We start from the raw sequence: 26,948 nt of genomic DNA on the forward strand, positions 1-26,948 counted from the left end.
TTTTTTCTTTTTTTTTTTTTTTTAAGATTTTATTTATTTATTTGACAGAGAAAGCACAAGTAGGGGGAGCAGCAGACAGAGGAGGGAGAAGCAGGCTTCTCCCTGAGCAAGGAGCCCAATGCAGGGCTTGATCCCAGGATCCTGGGATCATGACCTGAGCCAAAGAGAGCTGCTTAACTGACTGAGCCACCCCAGCGCCCCCCCCTTTTTTTTAAAGATATTATTTATTTGAGAGAGAGAGAAAGCAAGAGAGATTACAGAGGGAGAAGGAGAATCTGACTCCCTGCTGAGCAGGGAGCTCAGTGTGGGGCTTGATCCCAGGACCCTGACATCACGACCTGAGCCAAAGGCAGACGCTTAACTGATTGAGCCACCCAGGCACCCTGATGGAAATATTTCTAACACAAATTTGTTATGAACTTTCTGGTGATCAATGTAGACAGAGATTTTACCTAAAACAGCTTAGGGTTATTCTGTCATCCATATTTTAAGCTTTTATTCCAAGAGTATTTCCTCCTATATACTTAAAGGAAGAGTGTCATAAAGTCTTAATTTTATTAGGAAGAAAGGAAAATGGGAGGGGAGGGGCTGGAGGTAGGGGAGAGGGAAAGAAGGAGAGAGAATTGGGGATGAAGAGAGAGAAGGAGGAGACAGAAGAGGAAAGAGAAAATTCAGTAGTATTATTAAGTTACCAGGTACTCTTTACAAAGGAAAGTATCTTAGGTAATAAAAGGGAAACTTAGGAACCCAATTAACCTTAACTAGAAGTGGACCACTTGAAAACCTATTTTGTAATCAACTTTTAATTATTCAGTCTTAAATAGTTAATATTTTTTACCTTGTATACAAACATCTCATAAAATAGATTTTATTCATAATTACATAGAGCTTCTCATACTTCACTGTGTTAGTTAAAAATGTTGATTGCTGTGCTTTACTTGGAGACTGAGTAGATTTAGGGTTAAACCCAGAAATTTGCATTTATATGCATAAAAGAACAAATACCCAGGTGATTCTCATTAGGAATGTATGTGAAGTTACAAAGATCTAAAATGGCCACATCCAATGCCAATGAGAAACTGAATTTTTTTTCACGATATGAATTTATTTATTTAATTAACATATAATGTATTTTTTGCTTCAGGGGTACAAGTCTGGAATCAGTCTTACACAATTCATAGCACTCACCATAGCAAATACCCTCTGTAATGTCCATAACCCAGCCACCCTATCCCTGCCCTCCACCCCCCAACAACCCTCAGTTTGTTTCCTGAGATTAAGAGTCTCTAATGGTTTATCTTCCTCCCCAGTCCCATCTTGGAGAAACTGAATTTTTAATTAAAAAAATTTTTAATTCACATTTTAAATATTCAGATATGGCTACTAAATAAGTATTTTATTTATTTGAGAAAGAGAGAGCAAGCATGCGTGGGGGAGGGGGAACAGCAGGCAGAGGGAGAAGCAGACACCCCCCTGAGCAGCAGGGAGCCGAACTCAGGGTTCAATCCTAGGACTTTGAGATCATGACCTGAGCTGAAGACAGATGCTTAATTGACTGATCCACCCAGGTGCCCTTTGTTTTTGTTTTTTTAAAGATTTTGTTTATTTTAGAGAAGAGAGGGAGAGAGAGTAGGCAAGCGGGGGAAGGAGCAGAAGGAGAGGGAGAGAGAATTTCAGTGAGACTCTGTGCTGAGCATGGAGCCCAGTGAGAGGTTTGATCTCATGACCCTTAGATTATGACCTGAGCCAAAACCAAGAGTTGGAGGCTTGACTGACTGAGGCACCCAGGCAACCTAAGAGCTTAGTTGTTTTTAATGACAATAATTTAATATATGGCCCATAATCCTAAAACTTATAAGGAAATAAAATTGTGGCAAAATTAGGTTACAGAAAATCCGTTGTGCATTCTATTCAGCATAATTCTACAAATCTCCCATATGATGAACTGTAATAATTTTAGAAGCATGTAGGAGTGTAGAAGCTGTGGAAATAAATTTTCTCTTATAATAAGTTTACTAGATATTTAAAAAATACTACAAAGAAAATCATTTTAAGATGTATCTTCAGTGTCTAGAAAAAGTAACTTAAGAATAAAAAAAAAGTAGTTATAAGGATAAAAATAAAAATGTGAAGTTTTCACAAATGTTTGCTTTTAATTTTTCCCAAGTAGACTCACTTATGTAGTAATGAAAGTTTTTTCAGTTTTAAAGCTTACCTATAGAATTCAAAATACACCACTGAAGCCTGTCTCAAAAAAAGGAAGACTAGGGGCGCCTGGGTGGCTCTGTGGGTTAAGCCTCTGCCCTTGCCTGGGATCAAGCCCCTCATCGGGTCTCTGCTCAGCGGGGACCTGCGTGCGCGGGGACCTGCTTGCCACACCCCCTCACCTGCCTGCCTCTCTGCCTACTTGTAATCTCTCTCACTCTGTCAAATAAATAAAATCTTAAAAAAAAAAAAAAAACGAAGACTAACTAATTCTGAAACCTAATGAAATTTGTTGCCAAAACAGACAGGGACCTCGCAAAGGATAGTCAATCATGATAATGAAGAAATAAAAGAAGGAAATGAATAACACCCGATTTCCCTCCTCCTTATTTGGAAAAGATTCTTATTTATTAAGTAATGCTACAGAATTTCTATTGTTTCCATTATTAATATTGTAATAGTAAGGAATGTGTATCACTGAAGTCATCTGGCTCTGCAAATAATATACAAAGCATATGTTTCAATAAATGAAAACCCAAAATATGGACGATACGGAATTATATATACATGTATATATATGCCAGATATTATAGTTTTTTTCCTAAATGAAAAGCAAATCTGCATACATTACATAACTCAGTTTTTAAAAATTCCTGATACTTGTGGCCTTTATAATCTCCCGTGGCTTCCCTTGACCCTATTTTCAGTCAACATACTACGATATCATTTAGGGCAAAAATGGGTAAGCAGGCAGATGGGAAAGTATGTAAGTAGATACGATAGAAGGTGAGTGATAAAATTATTATGGGCTATGTATTAGAACAAATTACTATAATTCAAGACAATTAACATTTGAAGATACTTATCAAAATAAATAAATAAAGATACCAAACAGAATACTAGGTATAAAAACTAAGTTGGTTTTACCAGTACAGATGGAGGTTCAAGAACAGTTTTGTGAAGCTGAAGTGTGGGAGAAGGTACCTATAACTTATGCAGAGATAATAGGATGAAGAGAAATAGGATGAAAAGGAAAATGACTTTTGAAAAGACTAAATCAGCTCACAGCCACCCAAAATAGCAGGAAAAGAAATGGATTATTATTCAATTATGAATCATTTTGTTTTGTACTTAAATGATCCTGTTCTTAATTTCCCTGTATACCTTTTGATTCCTTCTCAGCTTTTCATCTGACTAGTTCACCTCTCAGCATGCTTAACTGGTCAAAAATAGGTACTGGTAGAAGGTGCCTGGTTGTTGGCTTACTCGGCTGAGCATCTGACTTTTTTTTTTTTTTTAGAATTTATTTATTTGAGAGAAAGAGAGTGAGTGAGAGAGCACTGTGGAGGAAGCAGAGGGAGAAGCAGATTCCCCACTGAGCTGGGAGCCTGATGCAGCGCTTGATCCCAGGACTCCAAGATCACGACCTAAGCTGAAGGCAGATGTTTAACCACCTGAGCCACCCAGGTGCCCTGAGCATCTGACTCTTGATTTCAGGTCATGATCTCAGGGTCTTGTGGCAGGCTCCCTCCTCAGCAAGGAATCGGCTGGAGATTCTCTCTCTCTCCTTTTGCCCCTCTTTGTGCTCCCACCCCCAGGCTCACACTCTCTCTCAAATCTTAAACAAAAGTACTAGTAGGAGTCTTTGAATAAAACTACCCATAATTAAGCCTCACTAGGGTATCATTTTGTTTCTTCTTTAATCAAACTTTATAAAACTCAGAAACTGTCATTTTTTGATTAACCATAGCAAACAGATTTACCTTTCATGTATCTGTCTGTATGACCTGTTAAAACTGCACTTGGGAGAAATGTTTCTGTGATGAACAAATAGGTTCTTAAGATGTCTCAAATATATCAGGTTGCACTCATTTTTCCCCCTAATCTCCTCAGTATAAGAATTCATAACGGTAACTTGCATAGTAATACTTTGGAATATTTGATTCCCAAGAAATTTTTTTTTAAAGAGTTTATTTATTTGAGAGGAAGAGAGTGAGAGAGCACAAGCAGGTGAGAGTGGGAGAATTAGGCTCCCTACACTCGGGGCTCAATCCCAGGACCCTGGGATCATAACCTGAGCTGAAGACAGACGCTCAACAGACTGAGCCACCCAGGCACCTCCCTAAGAAATTTTTTTAAACCATTAAATAAGAAAATGATCTTATAAACTGGTTATATCCTTTTCTTTACCATATAACATTTGAGCCAAATGTAAGTGAGGCATCTGTGGATATAATAGGAGATATTCCACAATCCTTAACTGCTCTGCCTTCCCTCTCTGGGCAGAGTCCCATTTGCTGCCTCTGTAGCACACTGTGTTCCTTACCTAATAAATTAATCACTCTTAATCAAAAAGATTCTTTTTCTGTCAGGCAAATCAGATCACTTATAGGTACAGCCTTTCCAGATTACTAAAAAGGTAAACTCATATCTTACTCCAAGGACACCTTCCTAAAGCCTCAGGGCCTCCACTGTTGTTGAATTTCACTTACCATCTTTTCTATTTTTTACCAGAAGCTCCTTTAGGAGTCAGGATATACTTTGTGATTCAAAGGTTCTGGCCATTGCCTAAAGTCATAGCTATCTCTCTACCACTTACTAGGTATGTGCCCTTGTGCAAGTTAAAGATCCTTTCAATGCCTACATTTTCTAAAAAATTAAAAAATAAAAAAGTAAGTTGAAAAGGACACAGGGTACCAATATTTTGTATTTGATAAAGATTTGGATAACAGATCTATCCATTTTTGAAACTCAGAGATACACACTTAAAATCTATGCATTTCATGTAAATTTTATCTCGGAAAAACTACAGACATATTTAACTGTTTACTGAAATATTTAGGGGAAAGTATGCTCTTAGTAGTTTACAAATAAGACACTGGTAAACAGAAGGTAGCAAGATGGATATATGATAAAAGTAGACTAAAATGTTAATGGTAGCATCTTGGTGGTGGGTAAATCAGTGAGGGATCACTGTAAAATTATCTTCAACTTGGTTGTATGTTTAAAAAGCTTCACAATAAGATGCTGGGGAAGAATAAGCACTAGTCAATAGTAGCAAATAACTATTTTTGACTGAAGAGGGATAAACAGGAGGTCAGTTCACTGAATCTACTAAATTCAGTCAAAAGGGAAGGAAACTACTACTTTTCTTATAAACTTTTAATTCCAAATCATGATTAAATTTTCTTTTAAAAAGCTCTTTGGCATCGGGTGCCTGGGTGGCTCAGTGGGTTAAGCCTCTGCCTTCGGCTCAGGTCATATCTCAGGGTCCTAGGATCAAGCCCCACATTGGGCTCTCTGCTCGGCAGGGAGCCTGCTTCCCCCCCATCACCGCCCCGTCTGACTACTTGTGATCTCTCTCTGTGAAATAAATAAATAAAATCTTTAAGAAAAAAAAAGCTCTGTGGCATCCTTATATAAAAGTCAGGGGCTCCTGGGTGCCTCAGTCTGTCAAGTGTCCCAACTTCTGATTCAGCTCAGGTCCGCTTGACTTCAGGGTGGTAAGCTCAAGCCCCATGAAAAAATACTATCATTTTTAAAATTATTTTCTTAAAAAAAAAAACAAAAAAAAAAACACACAAACCCAAAAAGCAGATTAACTACATATGTGATTCAGTTATAGTTAATAGAGATGACACATTATGGGAAAGCAACTATTAGAATAGAAAATAGGTAGAAAGAAAGAAGATAAAAAGCAAATCTAATTTTACTGTATGACAAATATCCCTCAAATAGTTTTGTCTTCACTGAATACCTCTAATGATGCACTATTAAGAAAAAAACAATAAACTTCCTACACATTATCCAGAAGGTGATATTAACAGATTTCAGTTTTAGTGCTGAAAATGCTTCAAATTAGTCATATCTGGTGAGGGGATATCAAATTATCAGCTGATTTTATTTTAGACAGCTTAGACTTAAATCATGACTTACAGGTGGAGGCAATTAAATAAAGACACCCAAACATATGCACACTCCAAAAATTTAGTTAACTCAGGACCTGCATTAATCTATGTATATCTAATACATCCAACATATCTACATACAACGCTTGCAGCAAGATGGCAGAGGTTCAATAAGAAGAGGAAAGGGAAGCTGGGTGTGGGTGGTAAGGGCTCCTGGGAGTTCAGGTTTTAGAATAACTGCTGGTACTTCTCCTAGCCTTTGTAGCTGGGTAAGATATTAAATACTGGCTTGTGCACTTTGAATATACTGTTTTGTTTTTTAAAAAAAACTCACTTACTTGATTGTCTTTTTCATTATCTTTGATAACCAAATATCTCAATAAATTTAATGAAGCCATTATCCTGTTAATTAAAAATATATAATCTGTTACAGTACAGTTTTATATAATCAGCAATTTCAATGAATAAAATAAGTTAAAACTTAGGGTATATTTTTACAATTGTGTTTGCCATTAGAAATTACTCCTCTTAACAAATCTTTTGTAGTAATTATCACTCTTGTTCTCCAAGTTCACAAAATGCAATTGTGAAAATTATCTTTCATACTTGAAGGTAACATCTCTTACTGCCTGAATTTTAAGATTCCTTTTATAAAAGCTTACAACCACTGCTCATCATCCATGCCAGTAGACGGAAAGTAAAAGTAGAAAGTAAAAGTAGTAAAAAGTAAGAAAGTAAAATTTACTTAAAGTAAAATTAGATGTCCTAGAAAACAAAACAATAAAACCCAAACCAAATGTTATATACATGAAATTCTTAGTTTTTAGACACCAGTGCTATAGTTGTAAATCCCTATGACTTGTATATTATATGCAGGGCACATCACAGGTATAAAATCATTCTGTTAGTCATACTTTTGGAAAGAGGAATTTTTAATTTTGTTTTTACATAGCATCTGATTACCTAAATATGAAAATCTTTATGTAGTTTTATGAAATAGCCATAGTTCATAAAGTAACAGGAAAATATATATTATTTGTTTAGGTTCGTTAAGCAGGGGTTTCACATTTTATTGTGAATTTACTATGTGAACCTTAGTAATGGTTACCTTACCTATCTGAGTTTTGGAGTAAATCTGTTTCAGCACCCTCTGGGAGAAAGAGTACCAAATCTAGAAGTGAAATCAGCTGTGGGCCTGTAAACCATTTGTTGTTATGTGTTCTCTGAAAAAGCAAAATAAAAATTGGGAAGGGTTTTAAATAATAGTTGATTAACTCATGTTGTTCTTCTAATACCTTCATACTATAAAAAAAATTACACATTTAAAAAATACTTTTTAACCTTTCATTTCCATTCTTTCACACTTTTCTAGACACTAGGAACAAGATGCCAGTTTGAAAGCACTGAAACACTCTTTCTGTTTTCAGTATAGAATTACTATTCATAAACAGAGTAGACTTAAATTTCCAATAATACTTCAGAAGTATAGAGTGAAATGAAGTCATAGTCTCAGCTCAAAGAATTAATACTATTTCAATATACAGTTAACAAAATTCAAAATCCAGGTTTTTAAAAAATAGAAATAGTGAAAAAATACGCCCTAATACATATAGAAAAAGTCCATATGAAAAAGTCCACATTAATGTATTCTACAAATGAATCAATATAGCCTACAAAGTAAAAAAGATAATGAACACCTTAGCTATGCTCTTACCTTTAATGACACATCAATTTGATTTTTGATATTCTGAATAATGAAAGCCTCCACACCTGAATGATTACTTGTATTCAATAAGCACCTTAAAAGCAAAATTTTAATACATTTGAATATATCTTCAACTGCATTATACTTAAATGATGATGAAAATTTTACAAATTCAAATGAGCCATGTGTTATTTCTAGAAATAAAACAATCAGTGAAGACAGCAAGGTGATCAACCAATTACCAAGTCACTTGTGGTTCTTGCTCTAACCAGCAAATTCTATTTTAACTAGAGATTTCCAACAATAAATTTCTATTAAACCAAATGTGAATCTTTTGTGCATACAGTTGCAATGATTCGACATGGCAAAAATGGACACTAGTAAAATAGCCTAAAAACTCCCCAAGTTATTCCCTGTGAAAGTAGATTAGTCTTGTTAGACTAACTTAATTACAATAAAAGGAAACTCAGTATGACTGGCTTAAGAAAGGGGGATCTCCTGGTAGGAATATAGGTAGATAAGAACAGGAAAGCTGGTATGAGACCTAAGTATCAAATTAAAATTTCATAAACCTGGTCTAAGTCTTATTAATAGAAGTGAAGATGGGATCAAGGGTGCTAATATTGGCTAATCCTTAAAAAAGAGTTCTTGGCACTTTGACGTTGCCCAAATCTATTTTTAACTCATTTTTATTTACTACCAGGTGTGTCAACAAACTAGGTCTGCAGGCCAAATTCAGCCTGGTGCCTGTTTTGTTTTATTGGAACACATCCACCCCCCTACTACAAAGACAAAGTTGAGTAGTTGTAACAGAGACTGTGTGATGCATAAAGTCTGTATTTGCTTTACACAAAGGTCTGCTGCTCTTTAACTCAGAAAGTTGCTAGAATCTTTTCCCCCTTAAATAGCACTATTAATAAACTCTATTAACTTACAGTAAATAGCCTATCAAAGTTATAACTCCAGAGCAATTAATTTCAACAGTGAATAATGGAGATTATGGACATGTAAAGTTCTAGCAGGAGCCTTATCAATCTCTTATGTAATCTCTCTCTAGTTTTTTAACTTTAGAATATTTCAATTAGTTAAAATGAAATACTATTATTCATATAATATGTATCCATAATATTTGACTAACCCTTCTCTACCTATAGGGATAAGAGAATTTATTATAATAAGGCTTCCAAATAGAGTTGACTTAAATGTAAAACATACTTAATTACTATAACCTGGAATAATTAAATAGCATTAATTCGGTGTTTAATCAGCTACACACTTGACAACCATTCTTGATACCTACCTAAATAATGTATATTTGCCTTGTGAATCCAACTTGTTAATATACAGCTGAAGCATAGCTAAACTCTTTTTTCTCTAAAATAAAACAAATAATATTGTTACATAAGGTGAAGATTATAGTTGACTCTTGAATACCAGGAGTTTGAAATGTGCAGGTCCACTTATAAGTGGATTTTTTTCAACAGATACAGTATAGTAGTGTAAATGTTTTTTCCTTGTGGTTTTCTTTTTTTTAATGTTCTTAACATTTTCTTTTTTCTAGCTTACTTTATTATATGCATATAGTATACAATACATCTAACAGACAAACTGTATGTTAATCAACTATTTTGTTATCAGTAAGGTTTCTGGTCAATAGGAGGCTACTAGTAGTTAAGTCTTTAGGGAGTCAAAAGTTTTATGTGGCTTTTTAACTGTGCTGGAGATTAGCATCCCTAATCCCTATGCTCAAGAGTCAATTATAAATTATTCATTAAATTTGCTCACTGTAATTCATTCATTATTATTTAGTCCCAAAACATTTACATACCAGTGTCTCAATGGGGCAAAGTGTCATTACTTTGACTAAGCCCTGGAAATAAAAAATAAAATTCAGATGTTACTAGATTATACTGACAATAGGCAACTATAGTATCAATGGTGGATACTAAAATTTTGTAAGTGAAGATAGGAGATTTAAAAATTAAGTAAATTTGGGGCACCTGGGTGGCTCAGTGGGTTAAAGCCTCTGCCTTCGGCTCTGGTCATGATCCCAGGGTCCTGGGATTGAACCCCCCATCGGGCTCTCTGCTCGGCAGGGAGCCTGACTCCCTTCCTCTCTCTCTGCCTGCCTCTCTGCCTACTTGTGATCCCTGTCTGTCAAATAAACAAATAAATAAATCTTAAGAAAAATAAAAATTATGTAAATTCTTCCCTGAGCCTCTTTATTCTTCTTCTTCTTCTTTTTTTTTTTACGATTTTATTTATTTGAAGGGAGAGAGAGAGGAACATGGCTTGAGGCAGAGGTTGGGGATGGGGGCAGAGGGAGAGGGACAAGCAGACTCCACACTGAGCAGGAAGCCAGATGTGGGGATCCATCCTAGGAGCCTGAGTTTATGACCTGAGCTAAAAGCCAACTGAGCACCCAGGTGCCCCTCCCTGAGCCTTTCATTCCACTGTTACATCAAAGGAAGCTAAGTTCGATCCATTTTGTAATTAAAACTGAGTGGGGTGTTACAAAGTGTAAATTTAGAAGTCAACTGTAATTTACAATTCTGTCTAGAGTGGCAAAAAATGAAATCAGACATGCAAAATATAATCAATTCATTAAAAACAATCAGTGTTAATTTAGTAACAATAGCCACGTTTTTCTATTTAAATAGTGGAAAAACATGTTTATACATCAACATCTTAAGACCTACTTGGCTATGATAACTAATAAGTAGTATGAAGTAAAATAAAATCACAGGAGGAAAAAGCAAAATGTCTTTCTAGTAATGAGTCCATGTATGCCTTGACGGAGTCCTTAAGACTTGAGTTACAAGTAAAGGAACTTCATTTCCAAGGTTCCTATAAAAACATCCCTACAGAAACAAAGTGTTAAAGAAGGAAATTATGTTTTTGCACTAGGTGTTATGCTATCAACTATGATAGCCATTAGCCACATATAGCTATTTAAGTTTAAAATAATTTAAATTAAATTAAAAATTCAGTTCCTTAATCAACTTTAGCCACATTTCAAGTGCTCAGTATGGCTAGTAGCTTCCATACTGTGTCAAAGCTAGAACACTTCCACCATCACACCAAGTTTTACTGGAAACATGGCACCAGAGTTTCCAAAGAATATGGAGAAGGAAGTAGGGGAGGAGTCTGAAAAGACCTTTATTTAAATTTAGAAAAAGAAGGGGCTATGTCAAAATTAGAATACACATTTCACTTACTTGAGGTACAGTAAGAAAGCTCTTGATTTCTAAGTACTGGTGAAGTAGACTGTTGTCTTCTATTCTCAATAAACCATTCTCCAACAGATCCTACAGATTAAAATATATGCAGATACACATATATAGCAAAATCAACAGCTATATTTATTGACAGTGGCTGTGTGTATATTACAATGGATGCAAACAAATCTTACCACTCCTTTGGAGAAAACAGACTCTTCTGTTCTGGAAGAGAATATTAAAATTTATCAACATGGTTTTCTAAACTGTTTAAGAATGATTCCTCATTTTAGGAAAAATAAAGCAAAAATTGAAATTTAAAGACTTTAAAAATATGTATCATTAAGGAAAAATTCTGTTGAAGAACTTAGTCAAAATTCTTAATCCATGTTTGATTATCTTGTGACTTGGTTACTGACATCCAAATCTGACCACAATCTGCCCTCTCAGGGCTTCTTTCCTAGTAACCAACCAGCAGATCTTCAACAACAAGTGCTAAGAAACCAATTATACACGATATACTATGTATTCGAGTTGATTAATCTGTAAAATCTTTTCAAATAAGAAGTAAATGCTTTCCATTTGTGATAGTATTTTTTTAAGGTGTATAATCTTTAACTAAATATTTAAGCTGTGTGGCAAAAAATATTATCTAAGGCCTAAGTTCTTACCCTAACCATGCAAGGAGTCAAGTGTTTTTGTTTAATGACTAAATAGTTTGGAAATCTTAAGAATATAGAACTTAAGATTCAAATCAATAGATATTCTGATTGTATGATTATAACAGAGACTAAAAAGAATGTAAAATCATTAAGACATACATAATACAGTAAATTTACAGAGTTAATAACTACTTGTGCCAGGAGACCCTTGGAAATTCCTGCCTTGTAGGCCGAGGCTTTGGACATTTGCCATGTTACAAATCTTCCTTCACCTGGGAAGAGATGGGATTGATAAACTGTCACTAATGTTCCTATAGGATATTACTGAAGGTCCTGATTGATCACAAGAGATAATTTAAACATGTTACAAGATAACACAATGCGTATAGAGTTTTGTAATATTCTTCAATATCTATCTGGAAGAATTATACATATTTGTTACTTGGTAATTTTTTTAAAGAGAAAGACTTGCATTCTTAATGCTTCAAATAAGAAAAGTTATTGGATATAATCACTGTCAATAATTTAATAATCTTTAAATTATGAAAAGGTGGGGTCAAGACATCTCTTTCCTTTCAATGCAGTTCAGATTGTGTCCATGAAGCAAAATCATGGATTTCTTTTACTGACCACCTCTTCTTAGATCGAGGAGGCTGCAGTGGGACAGAGGTGTTTTAACTTTACAACTTTTGAAATAAGGGAAGAAACCACAGAAGCAGATGACTAAAAATTCCCTTAGAAGACAGTATTTTAATATTTAAAAGAGATTTTTTGTTGTAAAACCTCTTTAACTCATTTGTCTCATATTTACATCACTGTTTTATAAAATAACCAATTAATTAGGGTCTGGCAAAGAGAAGGTAGTTTCCCCCACTCTTAACAAGAACTACTTTAATACTACTATTTAATTCTGAGATGCCATCTAAATGATCTTACCTTTGCAAAAAGACTTCAATATGCCCCATATTAAATTGCAAAAGGTACGATGGGCTAAAACAGACAACATACATACATATTTGTATATATCACATACACATACATTTTTAGAAATTTTATATACACAAATACTGTTATGGGTTGAATTGTGCCCCCCTCCAAAAACAAATGTTGGAATCCTAACCTCCAGAAAGAACCTCAGCATATGACCTTATTTGGAGATAGGGCCACCTTTTTTTTTTTTTTTTTTTTTTTTTTTTTTTTTTAATTGGGATGGTCAGGGACAGAACAAGAACTTCCCCACCCTGGAGATAAGGTGAGGTCATTAGTGCGAGCCCTATTCTAGTACAACTCGTGTTCTTATATTAAAGGTAAATTTGGACAGAGACAGACACAGAGAGAATGCTATATGAACATGAAGGCAGAATGGAGTGATCTACAAGCCAAGCAACATCAAGAATTGCCAGCAAACCACCAGCAAACAGGGGAGAGGATGAAACAGACTCTCCCTCAGAGTCCTCTGAAGGAACCAGTCCTGCCCACACCCTAACCTTGGACTTCTTTCCTCCAGAACTATGGGACAGTAAATTTCTGTTATTTTAAAACTCCCCAGTTTGTGGCAAACCAAAATATGTACCTAAGTCATTTTGGTGGTAGTATGATTAAGAGTACAGGCTCTAGGGTCAGACAGAACTGTCTGGAAGGTAGCTATGCTCACCACTATACCACCATGACCTACTCAGAACTGTTTGAATCTACCTATCCCACTAATTAAGTTGTATGTATTGACTTATATCCTAAATTGTCTAAACCTGTTATTTTCATCTGGAAAATATGAATGCTCTCTTTCATAGTACTGTAAAGATTAGATAATGCTTACAAAGCTGTTTAGTACATGGTGAACATGGAAGTGGTAACCATTATTGCAGTATTTACACAAAAATATATCCCCAGATATATTCACACATAAATATATAAATGTATATAAATATATAAATGCACGCAAAGACACCTATGGCCTGTAAGACAAGCACGTTATCCTTATTATCATGGATATTAAAGTCCAAAAAGTATTACATTATAAAATTATATATTTATTTAAAAAACAATTTTGATGAACTTTATAGGAAAAGGAAGATAAGGTTAAGATAATTACAAAAGGAAGATTCAACCTAAATTGGGCGATAAGAGACTTTCTTCATAAAGTGACATTTAAAGTTAGAGATGGTCTAAGCATATACAAAGGCCCTACAGCAAAAAAGTTCTATTTGAGTAAGAAACCAAAAAAAGGTCTGCATCACTGAAGCGTAGTAAACAAAAGAAAAGGCAGTAGAAAGTGAGTCAAGACAACCAAACAGGGACCAGATTATGCATCAGCTTGTCTCATGTGAAGATTTTTAGACTTTAGAGCAACAAATAGCCACTGAAGTGTTTTCATTAAGGGACTACTCTGTGTTTTGAAAGAGCTGGATTAAAAGGGATTAAGGATATATAAATACTCAGGATTACATGAGTAATCCAGTTAATAGATGATGGCAACATAGACCACCCCATGCATGAGTAACTAACCAGTTCCCTCCCTTATGGACCCGGGTGATCCCAACAGCTTCAAACCAAGCCCTTGAGTGTGTCTGGCTTCATACTTTCTGATTCTTGTCCCCATCATTATGTCTGTTTCAACCCTACTCACTCCCCACCCCCAAACACCTTTTCACTATTTGAGTACTACCAGCTTTAACAGATGATAGGCAGTATTATTAATAAAAATAGCTTTTGTTTATACTTCATTTAAAATGTATTAGTACATTAATAAACATACTGGAAATTAGATTAATGAGTTTGATACTCATTGATAATTTTAAAATTGCATGAATAAACCAAACATTAACTCCTACCTTAAGACCATTGGAAGCTGATCAATACTGATGCCCTGTACAAATACCAGATAGGCCAGAGAAGCCATAGAGTCTGCTAACTGTTTGTCTTCTTCTTCCTCAAATTCAAGATAGTCCCAAGTCCTCTTTTTCCTTCCATGATTAAAAAACATTTTGGGGAAAGGATGTCCAACTGCTGATAAAAAGCCCTGTAAAATAGATTTAAAAAAATAAGCTATAGCAGGCAGGCTCTAGTATGTCCTTCCCATCCTCCCCAGCCACATACACATCCTGTATAATCCCTTCCCCTTGAGTGTTGGTGGGACCTGCTGGACTTGCTTCTAACCAACAGAGTATGGCAAGATGTCACCACATGCTAAGATTATGTTATGACAAAAAAAGGATTTTTGCAGATGTATTTAAGGTTCCAAATCAGTTGATTTGGGGTAATTCAGAATGGTAACTATCCTTGGTGGGCCTGACTTAAGCAGGTAGATGACTTTTAAAAAGTGACCAGGCCCTCCCTGAGAGTCAGAAACTCAACTTTGTAGGCATTAAAGAACTAAGCTGCCATGTTATGAAAGGGCCTACAGAGAGGGCTGTGTGGCAAGAAACTACAGACAGCCTCTAGGAGCTGAAAGCGGTCCCTGACCAAATAGCCAACAAGCAAATGGGGACCTCAATCTATACCTTCAAGGAGATAAATTTGCAAACAACCTGAGGGACCTGGGTGGAAAGATGAAAAAGTTTTAGAGATGGGTAGTGGTGAGAGTTGCATGACAATGTGAATGTATTTAATGCCACTGAACTGTACCCTTAAAAATGGTTAAAATAGTAAATTTTTTATGTATATTTTATCACATTTTTTTGAAGTGCTTCAGAGGTATTTGAGAGCAATCTAAAAATGTGACATACAAATAGCATGAAATGATAGTAAACTAACTACTCAGAGGAATACTCTAGGAACAGTGCTCCACTGACCACTGTCTGACTAGACACAGAGTGGACAGGAGAACACTGCTCAGTGGCACCAGAGACTTTGGAAAAAAGTGCTGCTATCTCAGGTCATAAGGGTTCTTGTGTCCTAAGAGAAAGATAAGCATGAGTGTATAGGACTACCGTTTTATCTTTTTTTTTTTTTTAAGGAGGGAAGAAGAGAGAAAAAGGGACACTCAGGAAACATAAGGCCATTCCTATTCCTCTTATGTTCATTCTAACTGAAGTATCCTAGAAAGCATCTGATCTTTAGAATCCAATGGAATTGATCTGAATTTTGGCTTCACCACTTATTAGCTGTGAGATACTGGACAAGTTACCTAATTCCTCTAAAGCCTCAGTCTCCTTATCTAGAAAATGACAGCATGTCTATATCAAATATTTATTGAGAAGGTCCACAAAAAGAGTAGAAGATAAGGTTACAACAAACTACTATATAGAGGTAAAAAGGGAATGACAAAAACAGTTAAATCAGAATGATTTCTTCATGATTTCTTCCACATATTCACTCATTTATTGTAATAAATACTTGAGTGTCAGGCACTGGGCCTGACACTGTGGGGAATTATAAAGCCAAATAAGACTTTTCCAGTCTTCAGGGAAGTAAAATCTGCTGATCCCAGATGGCTCCATTAGTCATTTCAGAACACAAAAAAGAACCGTGGGAAATCATCCTTAGTCACAAGGGACTGCTATTCAGCTACCAGAGGCTAAATATATACTTGGTGTACTGATTTTCAAAGCCATGCATTCCTGTTATAGCTAGAAGACAAAAGTTTACCCTACTTGGATTCCAAATGTCCTCTTAATCATGAAGCTCCATTTTCTTCATTCTGCCAATACTAGATTTGTATATTTTTTTTTCCCCAGAGTAGGGTTAGCCTTTTAAAAAATCATTATACATAACCAGATTCTTCAATGCTGCTTTAGGATATCTGGAGTCCACCTGTGTCCAACTTAGGGCCTCCACTCTCTACCCACACGCCATCCAGAGTCTTGCTAATACCCAGATGTACCTACCACTCTATAATTTCTCATGGCAGCCTTGGCCCTTTTAGGCATGTTCCTATGGTGAAACCCTTGGACATTCAAGCACTTCTATATCAAAATAACTTCTGCCAAAGGAGGGATAGCTGAGGCTATCAAGCTCAAGCATAACACACTTACCTGAACTTCTCCAGCACAGAACAGAAGGCACCTCCTCACATCATCCCCTACCCTCATTTCACCTCTACTTTTTTCTTAATTTCTAAAATTTTAATACACTTCAAATTAGGGTGCCAGGTTCACTTCAGCTCCTTCACTGCCAAAACTGAGGGCAGGGACTGCTTTTGTTTCTCTGCCTTTGTCTGTGATGACCAAGGTATACTAGGTATCTACTGCATTGAACTTTTAAGTCCACATTATCTTTCTTTTTCTTGATCTTGATGGATCTAGCATCCTTTCCCCTGGCCATGAGCAGGAAGTCCTTGGTTTCTTTGATTTTGGGAAGAATGGTTATGAGGGGCACAGGGAAGCGTGTGGCCGGCACAGCAAGTGGCAAAAAAAGGAGCCACCTCTACTTCTCCTTTGCTTTGTGCTTCCTCACTTGTCTCTACTTCTAATGCTCCTTCTGCTGAGATCTTAAAACCTCTTCCCTACACCCTCAACCTCTTCATAGGATACTTGCTCTTATTGGTATAATTAAACATGACTTATTTCTGGTGCAAGCTGCTCATCCTGTAACATCTCTTACACAGCACAGTCAGGGAGGCAGCAGTGAGGAAGGCTGGTATGGGTAAAAGTTGGGTATTATCTTGGTCTTCCTCTATTCTCAAGCAAAAACACATTTTCCTTTCAGACAGATACCACACCACTTTAGCTGTCCTCATCTCTGCCATATGCTGACTGCCTGGTCATTTCCCCAACATTCACTAAAGACTCTGGTATCTGCTCACAATCTTTTCTCTATCCAACTCCTGCGACCATACGGGAAAAAAATATAACGTTCACATAGAGGAAACTCCTCTAATAGGCCAACCTCATGGCTCTTGATTTCTGTATTCCAGTGATCTTAATTTCTAACTCATTTCAGCACATAATCCCAGCATTTGCAGCTATTCCACATTAGATACATAAACCCCAACGTCTCATTTTGTGACAACTTCTTATCCTGTCTCTCTTACCAACCTGCTTTTCTACCACTGAATTCTCTAGTTCTGGGATCTCTTCATCTAACCTACCTTTTTGTCCCCTCCTAGCTCCTTCTTTCCCTGTCCAACCAGCACATTATTGGTCATTTGAACTATTTATACTCTGTATTTCCTTTAGCTCCATCTACGCAATAAACTGCCAGCTTTGGGAAAATAGCTACAATCCACCTCCTCTACTTCTACACCCAGCCACTTGAGTACTGCTGGCAAAACATCATACACAAATACAAACTACTATAGCTAAAGTTGTGGTGTCCAACCACAGATGAGTGATCAGACTACTGACTAATGCTTTCATGGTCTTCTACCATCTCTCCTTCCTTTCTCTTCAGTATTTCAAACCCTTACCAATTAGACTCTTAAGAGATCTCCTTCACCTAAAAATCTGAGGCCAGTGGGTTTGATTCCCTTCAACTTTAATATTCAATTCCTGCCACAAATTTCCCTGCATGCATATCCATCCATTCTTACCTCCTCTAGGTGTCCTTGATCCTGTGCTCTCTTCATCTGTGTGCTCTCAAGCCACATTATTTCAGTTACCCCAGAACACTTCTCTTTTCCTCTCTAATGGTTCCCACCCCTTCAGTCTATAAATAAATACACATACTCAAGACTCCCTATCTCCCTCATTACTTTCCTACCCCAGGCCCATGTCTTCCCACTACTCTTCTTTCTTATTCATCCTCTTTTGAAGAACACCTTATATTAGCTGGCATCTTTTTTTCATTGTCCAGGTACTCCTTTAACCACTCCTCTATTTTTGTCTCCAACATTCCGCTTAAACTGCTCTTGCTAAGATTATCAATGCCATCTTCCTAAAACCAATGGATGCTTTTCAACTGTTACTTTACAGGCTATATTTAACATGACCAATCACTTTTTTCTTCCTGCAACTCTAATACCCGACTTTCTGTGATATTTGTCCCACATCTGTGACCCTTCTTTCTTCTCTTTGGTGGGCTTAAGTGTCAGTATTCTGTAGGGTTCAATCCTAAGACCTTTTCTCACACTTACCTACCTCTTTAGATTATCTCATCAAAATATGATCATTCCAAACTTTCCCCTTAAAAACCTGCTCTCTGGGGATTAAATATATATAAAGAAATTATTTAGATGCCAAAATGGATTGTGGTTACATTTTTAGAATTTCTTACTAAACAAGTATACTTGAAGACTTAGAGATGGTAAGTCTAGGACTTACTCTAAAATACTATAGTGGAAAAAAAAAAGGAGAATAGATAAAGTAAGACAGGCAAAATGTCAAAAATTGTTAAACCTGGGTAATGGGTACATGAGGTTACATTATATTATTCTTTCCACTTTTCTGTCTTTAAATTATCTTAATAAAAAATATTGTTAAAGCACAAAACACCCTGTTCTTTGCACCTTCATCTGCACAGTTACCCAAGCATACACCCACAAATCAACTTTTTAACTAGTGTTCTAAATCCAATTAATGACCAAATTTTGCTGATTTTACCTACTATAAAATTTTTTATTTTGCCCTCTCTTTTTTTTTTTTTAAGATTTTATTTATTTATTTGACAGAGAGAGATCACAAGTAGGCAGAAAGGCAGGCAGAGAGAGAGGTGGGAAGCAGGCTCCCTGCTGAGCAGAGAGCCCGATGTGGGGTTCCATCCCAGGACTCTGGGATCATGACCTGAGCCGAAAGCAGAGGCTTTAACCCACTGAGCCACCCAGGCACCCCTGCCCTCTCCTCTTTATCTCTACCACCATTTCCATAATCAGGATCCCATTATTTCTCACTTAACTCCCAAATCATACTTAAGGACCTCCCTATTTCTAATCTTATCTCAGTTAAATTTAACCTCCATTGATATGATGAATCCAAAATAATCACATCATTCCCAGGCTTAAAATCCTGCAACAGTTACCAACTTTCATAGCTATCTTCTCAAAATCGGGTACATTTGTCATATATGCTAATGTTTATATTATATCCAGGGGATTATACTATAACACTGGCAACAATGAAGAGGCCCCAGTCTCTTATGTGCTCCTGGGAAAATCCCTCCCTTTTTCTCTTTCTAAATCACTCATAGACTCTTCTCTACTAACTTGACCATCAGTATTAACCCCTTTAACTATGTAACCCTATTTATATTAATTATCAAATCATTTCTTATCCTCAGAATCTAGTTCCCCTAAATTTCTGGCATCTCCTGTTCTAAACCCTTCTCCTGCCTCTTCTCAGATCTCAGATACCCTTCAAAGTATGGCCTGTGAAACTCAGTTATTAGCAAAATCCATTCTTTGTGAAATGGTCTCTTACCTCTCTTGCTCTAAAATAATCTGACTCTTCTGAAAACAACTATTTTCTCTGCAGGCCTCCCAAAGGATTGCTATTTTTTCACTCATATCCACTATGGCAAGCCTGGAAGTAAAAACCTGTTCTCCTTGCTGCTTCTAGACCATTCTCCCCCATCCTCTTTGAACCCTTCAGCTTTGAAACTCATTTCATGTGCCTATCCAACAACTACCCCAAGATCACTCCATTAATTGGGTTTTGGACATCATTCTTATAATTCTGTGTGACTTAAATGTACAACCAAAGATCTTCTAGTACCATGGAATCTCAGGTACTTCACTGTCTAGTCCAGTGATTTCAGCCTCCACTTGCTCCTTAGAACACTCACTCCATGGTCATACCCCAGACAATGTTATTAGTCACTGAACTTTTCCACAGTATTATTTCAAGCATCCTGTTCTTTAAGCTCCAATCTTTTCAGCTCATTCCTTTTAGTAACCCAGCTTCAACAACTTGTCAGTCACACTGGGAACTACAATCCAATGATCCCACCATCTTTTTCACTGTTTCTCACATTTAGTATGTCCTAACTTCCTTCCTTACTCAGCTTTAATTCCACTGTCCATCATAGTCACTTCCTTGGATATGTGTCTTTCCCCCTCTCCTGCTTTGTAGAACTCACACAGTTCTCAAAACTCTGACCTAATTAAATCCAACTTTCTTCCTATGTTGCACCTACACTCCTACAGCTGACAATGGCTGAAGAAAACCCACAACCACAATGACTGCTCTAACCTGAAATATATGACTATCAATCTCAAGTACATATTTTCCATATTTCAGATTAGTTCCCTAATATAGAATCCAGCACACTTAAAAATACTCTTGATTCATTAAGCCAAATTACTTTTAAAATAAAATTTACTTATTTCTGGAGTTATTTTGAAAATATTTATCATAAGCCTTAAAAGTGGAGATATCCTTGGGCACAGAAATTCCACTTCTAGGAATTCAAGGAAATAATTAAAGAAATACGCAAAGATTTGGTTAAAAAAAATACCACAGACTGGGGCACCTGGGTGGCTCAGTGGGTTAAGCTGCTGCCTTTGGCTCAGGTCATGATCTCAGTGTCCTGGGATCGAGTCCCGCATCGGGCTCTCTGCTCAGCAGGGAGCTTGCTTCCCTCTCTCTCTCTCTCTCTCTGCCTGCCTCTCCATCTACTTGTGATCTCTCTCTGTCAAATAAATAAATAAAATCTTAAAAAAAAAAAAATACCACAGACTTAACAATTAAAAAAAGAAAGTTGGAATTGTATTATAATACTGAAAAATTGGAGAAAACCTAGAGCTAGATGGCCCAAGTTAAACAAAAACGGAAAGACAATGGAAAAATATTCATAATATGCTAAAAGAAAGTACATTACAAAAAAATATATATAATGCTATAGAATCCTTAAAAAATTATATTATGTATATATTTATTTCTGACTACAAAAGCAAAGTCTGGAAGGTGTTGATTTCATTACCCAAATAATATTGCTGTTTATTTTCCATCCTTTTATCTATGTTCTACAAAAAATATGTTTCGCATTAATATTGTATCAATTTACATGCCCACATGCAGTACATGAGAATATAGCAGGATAACATTTTAAATTATAGCAGATTTTATGGCAGATTAAATTAGCTGTACTTACTATTATTTCAGATGCAAAACATCTTAAAGGATCATTTCCAGCTTCATTGGACTGCTCAAAGAACTGTGCTGTCAGCAAAGGGCATTTCAAGCTTTTGAAACAACTAAGGTATAAGAAATGGGTAACTGTGAATACAGCATTTCCTAAGTAAAAAATATCTAGTTCTATAAATATATTGAAGTTAATTTTACATGAAAAATAACTCAACCACCTGTAAAACTGCGCATGTAATATCCTTCCTACTATGGGCACCTGGGTGGCATGGTCAATTAAGTGTCTGCCTTCGGCTCAGGTCATGATCCCAGGGTCCTGGGATTGAGTCCCATGGTCTAGACTCTGCTCAGTGGTGAGCCTGCTTCTCCCTCTCCCTGCCACTCCCCCTGCTTGTGCTCTCTCTGTCAAATAAATAAATAAAATCTTAAAAATTAAAAAAAAAAATCCTACTAGTATTGGGGAAAGCATGAGAACACCTTGCTAGATTCCATGTGTTAAGATTCACTTACACATCTGGACTATACGGAGGGTTACTGAAGGTTTAAGAGCCAGTGCTATTCCATGATGTAGTTTTCATTTGTTCAAGGAAAAATCGGGATAATGTCATTTTTTTTCATAAAGCTCTATTTGTTTTATTTAGAAAACCAAACTTTATTCTGTGATTAAGGCTTCCCAATTCTTTATTTTTACTTTCATGAAATAATGGGTTTTATAAATGGCAAAAAAAATTTTAATGTCTTCACCTGAAAAAATAGAAAGCTAACTATAGTTTTAGTCTCCAAAATTTAAAAGATAAAATTACTAGTCTATAATTAGTAGTCTAAAACTAGTCTAATCCAATAATCTAGTCCAATACTGTCCAACAGAAATATAATACAAGCCCCACATAGAACTTAAAATCTTTCAGTCACATTAAAAAAGAAACAAGGGAAAGTAATAACTTATCTTATTAACCCAATATATTTAAAATATTGTCTCAATGTGTCAGTATAAAAATTATTGAGGTATTTTACTATTTTTTTAATAGCAAGTCTTTAAAAGCCAAGGAGCGTTTTATACTTAGAGCACATCTTAATCTGGACTAGCTATATGTCAGGTGCTTGACAGCCACACTGAAGCATGTTTAGTGTATAGTACCTCTGGAATGAATGCTACTGGGTACTCTGTTACCATTTTTATGGTCAAGTTGGATGTTCAACTGTCTAGTGCTGCTTCTGCTGCTTTCAAAAGGAGAGTAAAAACACAATTCCCTCACAGAAAGACCAGATTCTCTGAGCTACACCTATTTCCACCCTTTATTCACTTACTATGATGAATAAAAGTAAGTCATAGAGGAATATAAAGTAAATTAAACAAATGGATTTTGGTTTTTAATTTTTAAAAATGTAGAACATGGCATTTACTGAGGCACTGATCACTGTACCCTATAATCTCCTACAATTCAAAACCAGAAACTAGATTTATATGTCCATGGCAAATAAATGCAACAAAGAAACATAAAATAACTGATGGATTACTTAATTCCACTGTGAAATATTACCTAAAATATACTTACAATTTCAGTAATTCATCCTTTAACTTTTCATTTTCATTTGCCAGTGAGTTTTCTTTGTCATTAATGACTTCTTCCACAAAAGGCTTAGTGAACTCTATTAACGCTTTGCAACACTGACAAAGGCCATAGTCATCTGTTTGTATTTGTTCTTCTGAGTATGGAACAGGAAGGAGAGATAGCTGACTCCAAAGGGTGGACAATGCTAATCCCACTGAATATGCCTTGTTGTTATGAAGTTTCTGAATCACTAAAACAGAGACCAAATTGTGACTTGAGGTAGCTTCATCAAGTATGCTACACATGGGACCAGAAGTCCAGGAGATGTAGCCTTACATGCAAAACAACATTGTAACAACTTTGAAATGAGGATGACATATCATAACTTAATTGGTAATGTTTTTATTCTTCCTTCTTAGTGATGCATGAAATATTGGATCATCTTACAATCATGGCACCGTACAACAGATGCCACAAAATCTTGTTTTAAGTTTGTTTCTAACCATGGAAACACTTTGTTCCACATTTTTTGGTTATTTTAAGTATCAAATAAGAGAAAGTGTCTTTAGATCTTTAGAAAAACAATTATCATATGATCTCCCTGATATGAGGAAGTTGAGATGCAGTGTGGGAGGTTTGGGGGGTAGGAAGAGAATAAATGAAACAAGATGGGATCGGGGAGGGAGACAAACCATAAAAGACTCTTAATCTCACCAAACAAACTGAGGGTTGCCAGGAGGAGGGCTAGGTAGAGGGTGGTGGGGTTATGGACATTGGGGGAGGTATGCGCTTTGATGAGTACTATGAAGTGTGTAAACCTGGTGATTCACAGACCTGTACCCCTGGGGCTAATAATATATTATATGTTAATTTAAAAAAGTTAAAAAAAAAAAAAGATAAAGTATCTTTGTAAAATACAAAGCACTGTCAAAATGAAAGGTAGTATTACTATATTTACCTTTCTAGGAGACTTTGAATATTGAAGTGGTATGAAGCTGCTTCATTCTCATTTAAGATTAATTTACTCTAACTTCTAGATTCTGGGTCCATCTATCAGACTCTGAGTTATATGTAAGTCATAAAAGGAAACGGTAGTCTCTTCCCATGGATAAATATTGTCTGCTTTGGTTGCCAAGGTCCACTGCTTAACTATAATGTTACTGCACTCAGTCATGGAGACTTTATTTCTACATTTGTTTCATTCAGTAGTTCTTTTGCTCTTCCCAGCCCCAACTTCCCAGGGCAGAGGAAGAAGAATGCCTGAATACTGTTCTTAACCAAGATACAGGACCTATCACAATGCTAACAGACTAAGTAAAGCAGACATCACAGAGGCAATCCTTTTAATATGTTTACAGGGAAAAGTCTAGATATACGTTGTAGATGGGAAGGTTAGGCAGAAAGCTACAGATTATAACATAATGCCTGAAAAACAGCATGACATTCAACAAAATGTATAATAGGTATTTGTGCCAGGTATTGTTGTCTTCCTATAGGCAGCAGGATTCCAACCGGTACTGCTACTGCTAGTTTAAGCAGAGTACTCAATAATTAGTCATAAATTTTACTTTGGTATAATGCTGACATTTTGGAGTAATATCAAGAACTGAACACAGATAAAAATAAGAAATCCTTAGATATCAAAATACGTATTACCTGTTTGTAATGGCTGAAGTAAAAGAAGAATAATTTGGGATATCTGTTTTCCAGAGGGCTCTTCAATCAGTTCAAGCAAACCCAACAATAATTCCTTTGGATTACATAACTATAAAAATATTCATAATTGAACCTGTTTAATACAAGTTGTATTTAAGGCCACATGATTACTATTTTTAAAAGGCAGCATATACTGAGAAAATATAATTATTTTCTCTTAACAGTAAAAAACCTCACACAATTGTTAAAAAAAATACACTAACAAAACATAGAATCTGACTGTCAAATCACTATAAAACTACAATGCAAGAAGTCCTAAGTCTCTCAATAGACAACTATATTTGGGGCGAGCCTTCAACTCTTGGTTTTAGCTCTGGTCATGATCTCACAGCTATGTGATCAAGCCCTTTGTTGGGCTCTGCGCTCAGTGCAAAGTCTGCTTTGGATTCTCTCTCCCTCTCCCTCATTCTCTCTCAAATAAATAAATAAAATCTTAAAAAAAAAAAAAAAAAAAAAAAAGACAAGGGCACCTGGGTGGTTCAGTCAGTTATGAGTCTGCCTTCACGTCAGGTCATGATCCCAGGGTCCTGGGATCTAGTCCGGCCTTGGGCTCCCTGCTTAGCAGAGAGTCTGCTTCTCCCTCTGCCTCTGCCCACACCCCTTGCTTGTATGCTCTCTTTCTTTTAAAAAATAGACAACTATATTTTGGAGACTTAAATTCCTGTCTAAAGGAAACGTTAGAAAAATAGGGAGGAAGAAGAACTTGATTATCAGAACTGAGGTTTCTTCTACCTTTGCCTGTCTACTCTGAAACCTACCTTGGTTACCAGAACTTAGCAGATGGGACCTTTCTAGCTCACACTGCAAGGGTATCTAAGTGAGTACAGTCTCTTTGGTACTTTCTGAACAGGTAAAACTTTGCAGTGCCTTCTGCCTAGCCAGAATTACCTCACTTGCCTTTTTAAAAAGTCCTCATAATTAATAACCACTATCTAGATGGGGTTTCCTCTTTCCAAGTATATATTTTTATTTGCATTGATCTCTAAATAGCTTCTTAAAATGTTCTTTTCCTTAGAATTTATTCTCCTATACCATCATTTTTTTTAAGATTTTATTTATTTATTTGGCAGACAGAGATCACAAGTAGGCAGAGAGGCAGGCAGAGAGAAAGAGGAGGAAGCAGGCTCCCCGCTGAGCAGAGAGCCTGATGTGGGGCTCGATCCCAGGACCCTGAGATCATGACCTGAGCCAAAGGCAGAGGCTTTAATCCACTGAGCCACCCAGGTGCCCCAACCATCATTTTTTACATATAACTCTAGTAACCTTTTACCAAGAGTCTCTTAGGTTGCTGGTTACAACTGAATTTACTTCCTCTTCCTATTTCCCCTGTGATCATTTGCATTCTAGGTTTTTGATATTCTTTTAGAGAACATACCATACAGAAAAGAACCTACCACACACAAAAAAACCCTGGTATTTGTTAGTTCTGTTGCTGCTGAAAGAACAGTGTGGCCTTAAACTAACTGCCTCTCTTAACCCTGAATTCCACATCTATACATTAAGCTATTATTAAAAATAGAACTTCTTAGGTATCTTCTTGGAGATTCTGAGTCAGTGTGTCTGCAATTAATTTAGATAATTCTTACACCCAGAAATTTGGAAAAATGGAAATGGACTTGACCATCCAATCAATAAAATTGGGTCTTTTCTCCAAAGAATTCTCTCCTGTATTTTCATGAACTAAAAGCTTTGTCACCCAGAATGAGCATTTAACATTAAAGGGAATTACAAAATACTGCTGGCTAGTGTGACAAAGAGAATGTAATTTTGTTAACTTACCTTTACCAATAAATCAAGCATCAGAAAATAGTATTTTCTCTTCTCATCTTCCTTATTCCACAAAAGACATCGAACAACAGGACCAACAAGATTCCAGCCCATATTCTTGATAATGACCTGTGAAAACATTTTCAAGGTAAAGAAAATACTGCCATCTATAGGACTCTTATAGTGAGCTTTCTTAACTTGAAGTAGCTTAGAATTTCCTCTGAAATAGCTAAGATGAGGCAAATGAAGCCTATGGCA

The 26,948-nt window shown here is 36.2% G+C and overlaps 1 protein-coding gene across 2 annotated transcripts in view; it reads right to left on the reverse strand.

Annotated features, from left to right (window-relative positions):
- The window catches only part of GLMN (glomulin, FKBP associated protein), a 34,552-nt gene that overhangs the window by 1,511 nt on the left and 6,093 nt on the right, over positions 1–26,948 (reverse strand). For both annotated transcript variants that reach the window (XM_032867123.1, XM_032867124.1), the window contains exons 4-16: positions 26,703–26,819; positions 24,864–24,972; positions 23,211–23,457; positions 21,662–21,764; positions 14,530–14,717; positions 12,635–12,688; positions 11,231–11,261; positions 11,037–11,126; positions 9,647–9,688; positions 9,119–9,192; positions 7,828–7,912; positions 7,227–7,336; positions 6,452–6,515 (exon numbers count right to left, since the gene is read on the reverse strand). In XM_032867123.1, coding sequence (XP_032723014.1) covers positions 6,452–6,515; positions 7,227–7,336; positions 7,828–7,912; positions 9,119–9,192; positions 9,647–9,688; positions 11,037–11,126; positions 11,231–11,261; positions 12,635–12,688; positions 14,530–14,717; positions 21,662–21,764; positions 23,211–23,457; positions 24,864–24,972; positions 26,703–26,819 — 1,314 coding nt within the window. The remainder of the gene's footprint in view (positions 1–6,451; positions 6,516–7,226; positions 7,337–7,827; positions 7,913–9,118; positions 9,193–9,646; positions 9,689–11,036; positions 11,127–11,230; positions 11,262–12,634; positions 12,689–14,529; positions 14,718–21,661; positions 21,765–23,210; positions 23,458–24,863; positions 24,973–26,702; positions 26,820–26,948) is intronic.

Source organism: Lontra canadensis, unplaced genomic scaffold (assembly GCF_010015895.1).
Source record: "Lontra canadensis isolate GAN:19392208 unplaced genomic scaffold, GSC_riverotter_1.0 scaffold33, whole genome shotgun sequence".
NCBI classification, from domain to species: Eukaryota; Metazoa; Chordata; class Mammalia; order Carnivora; family Mustelidae; genus Lontra; species Lontra canadensis.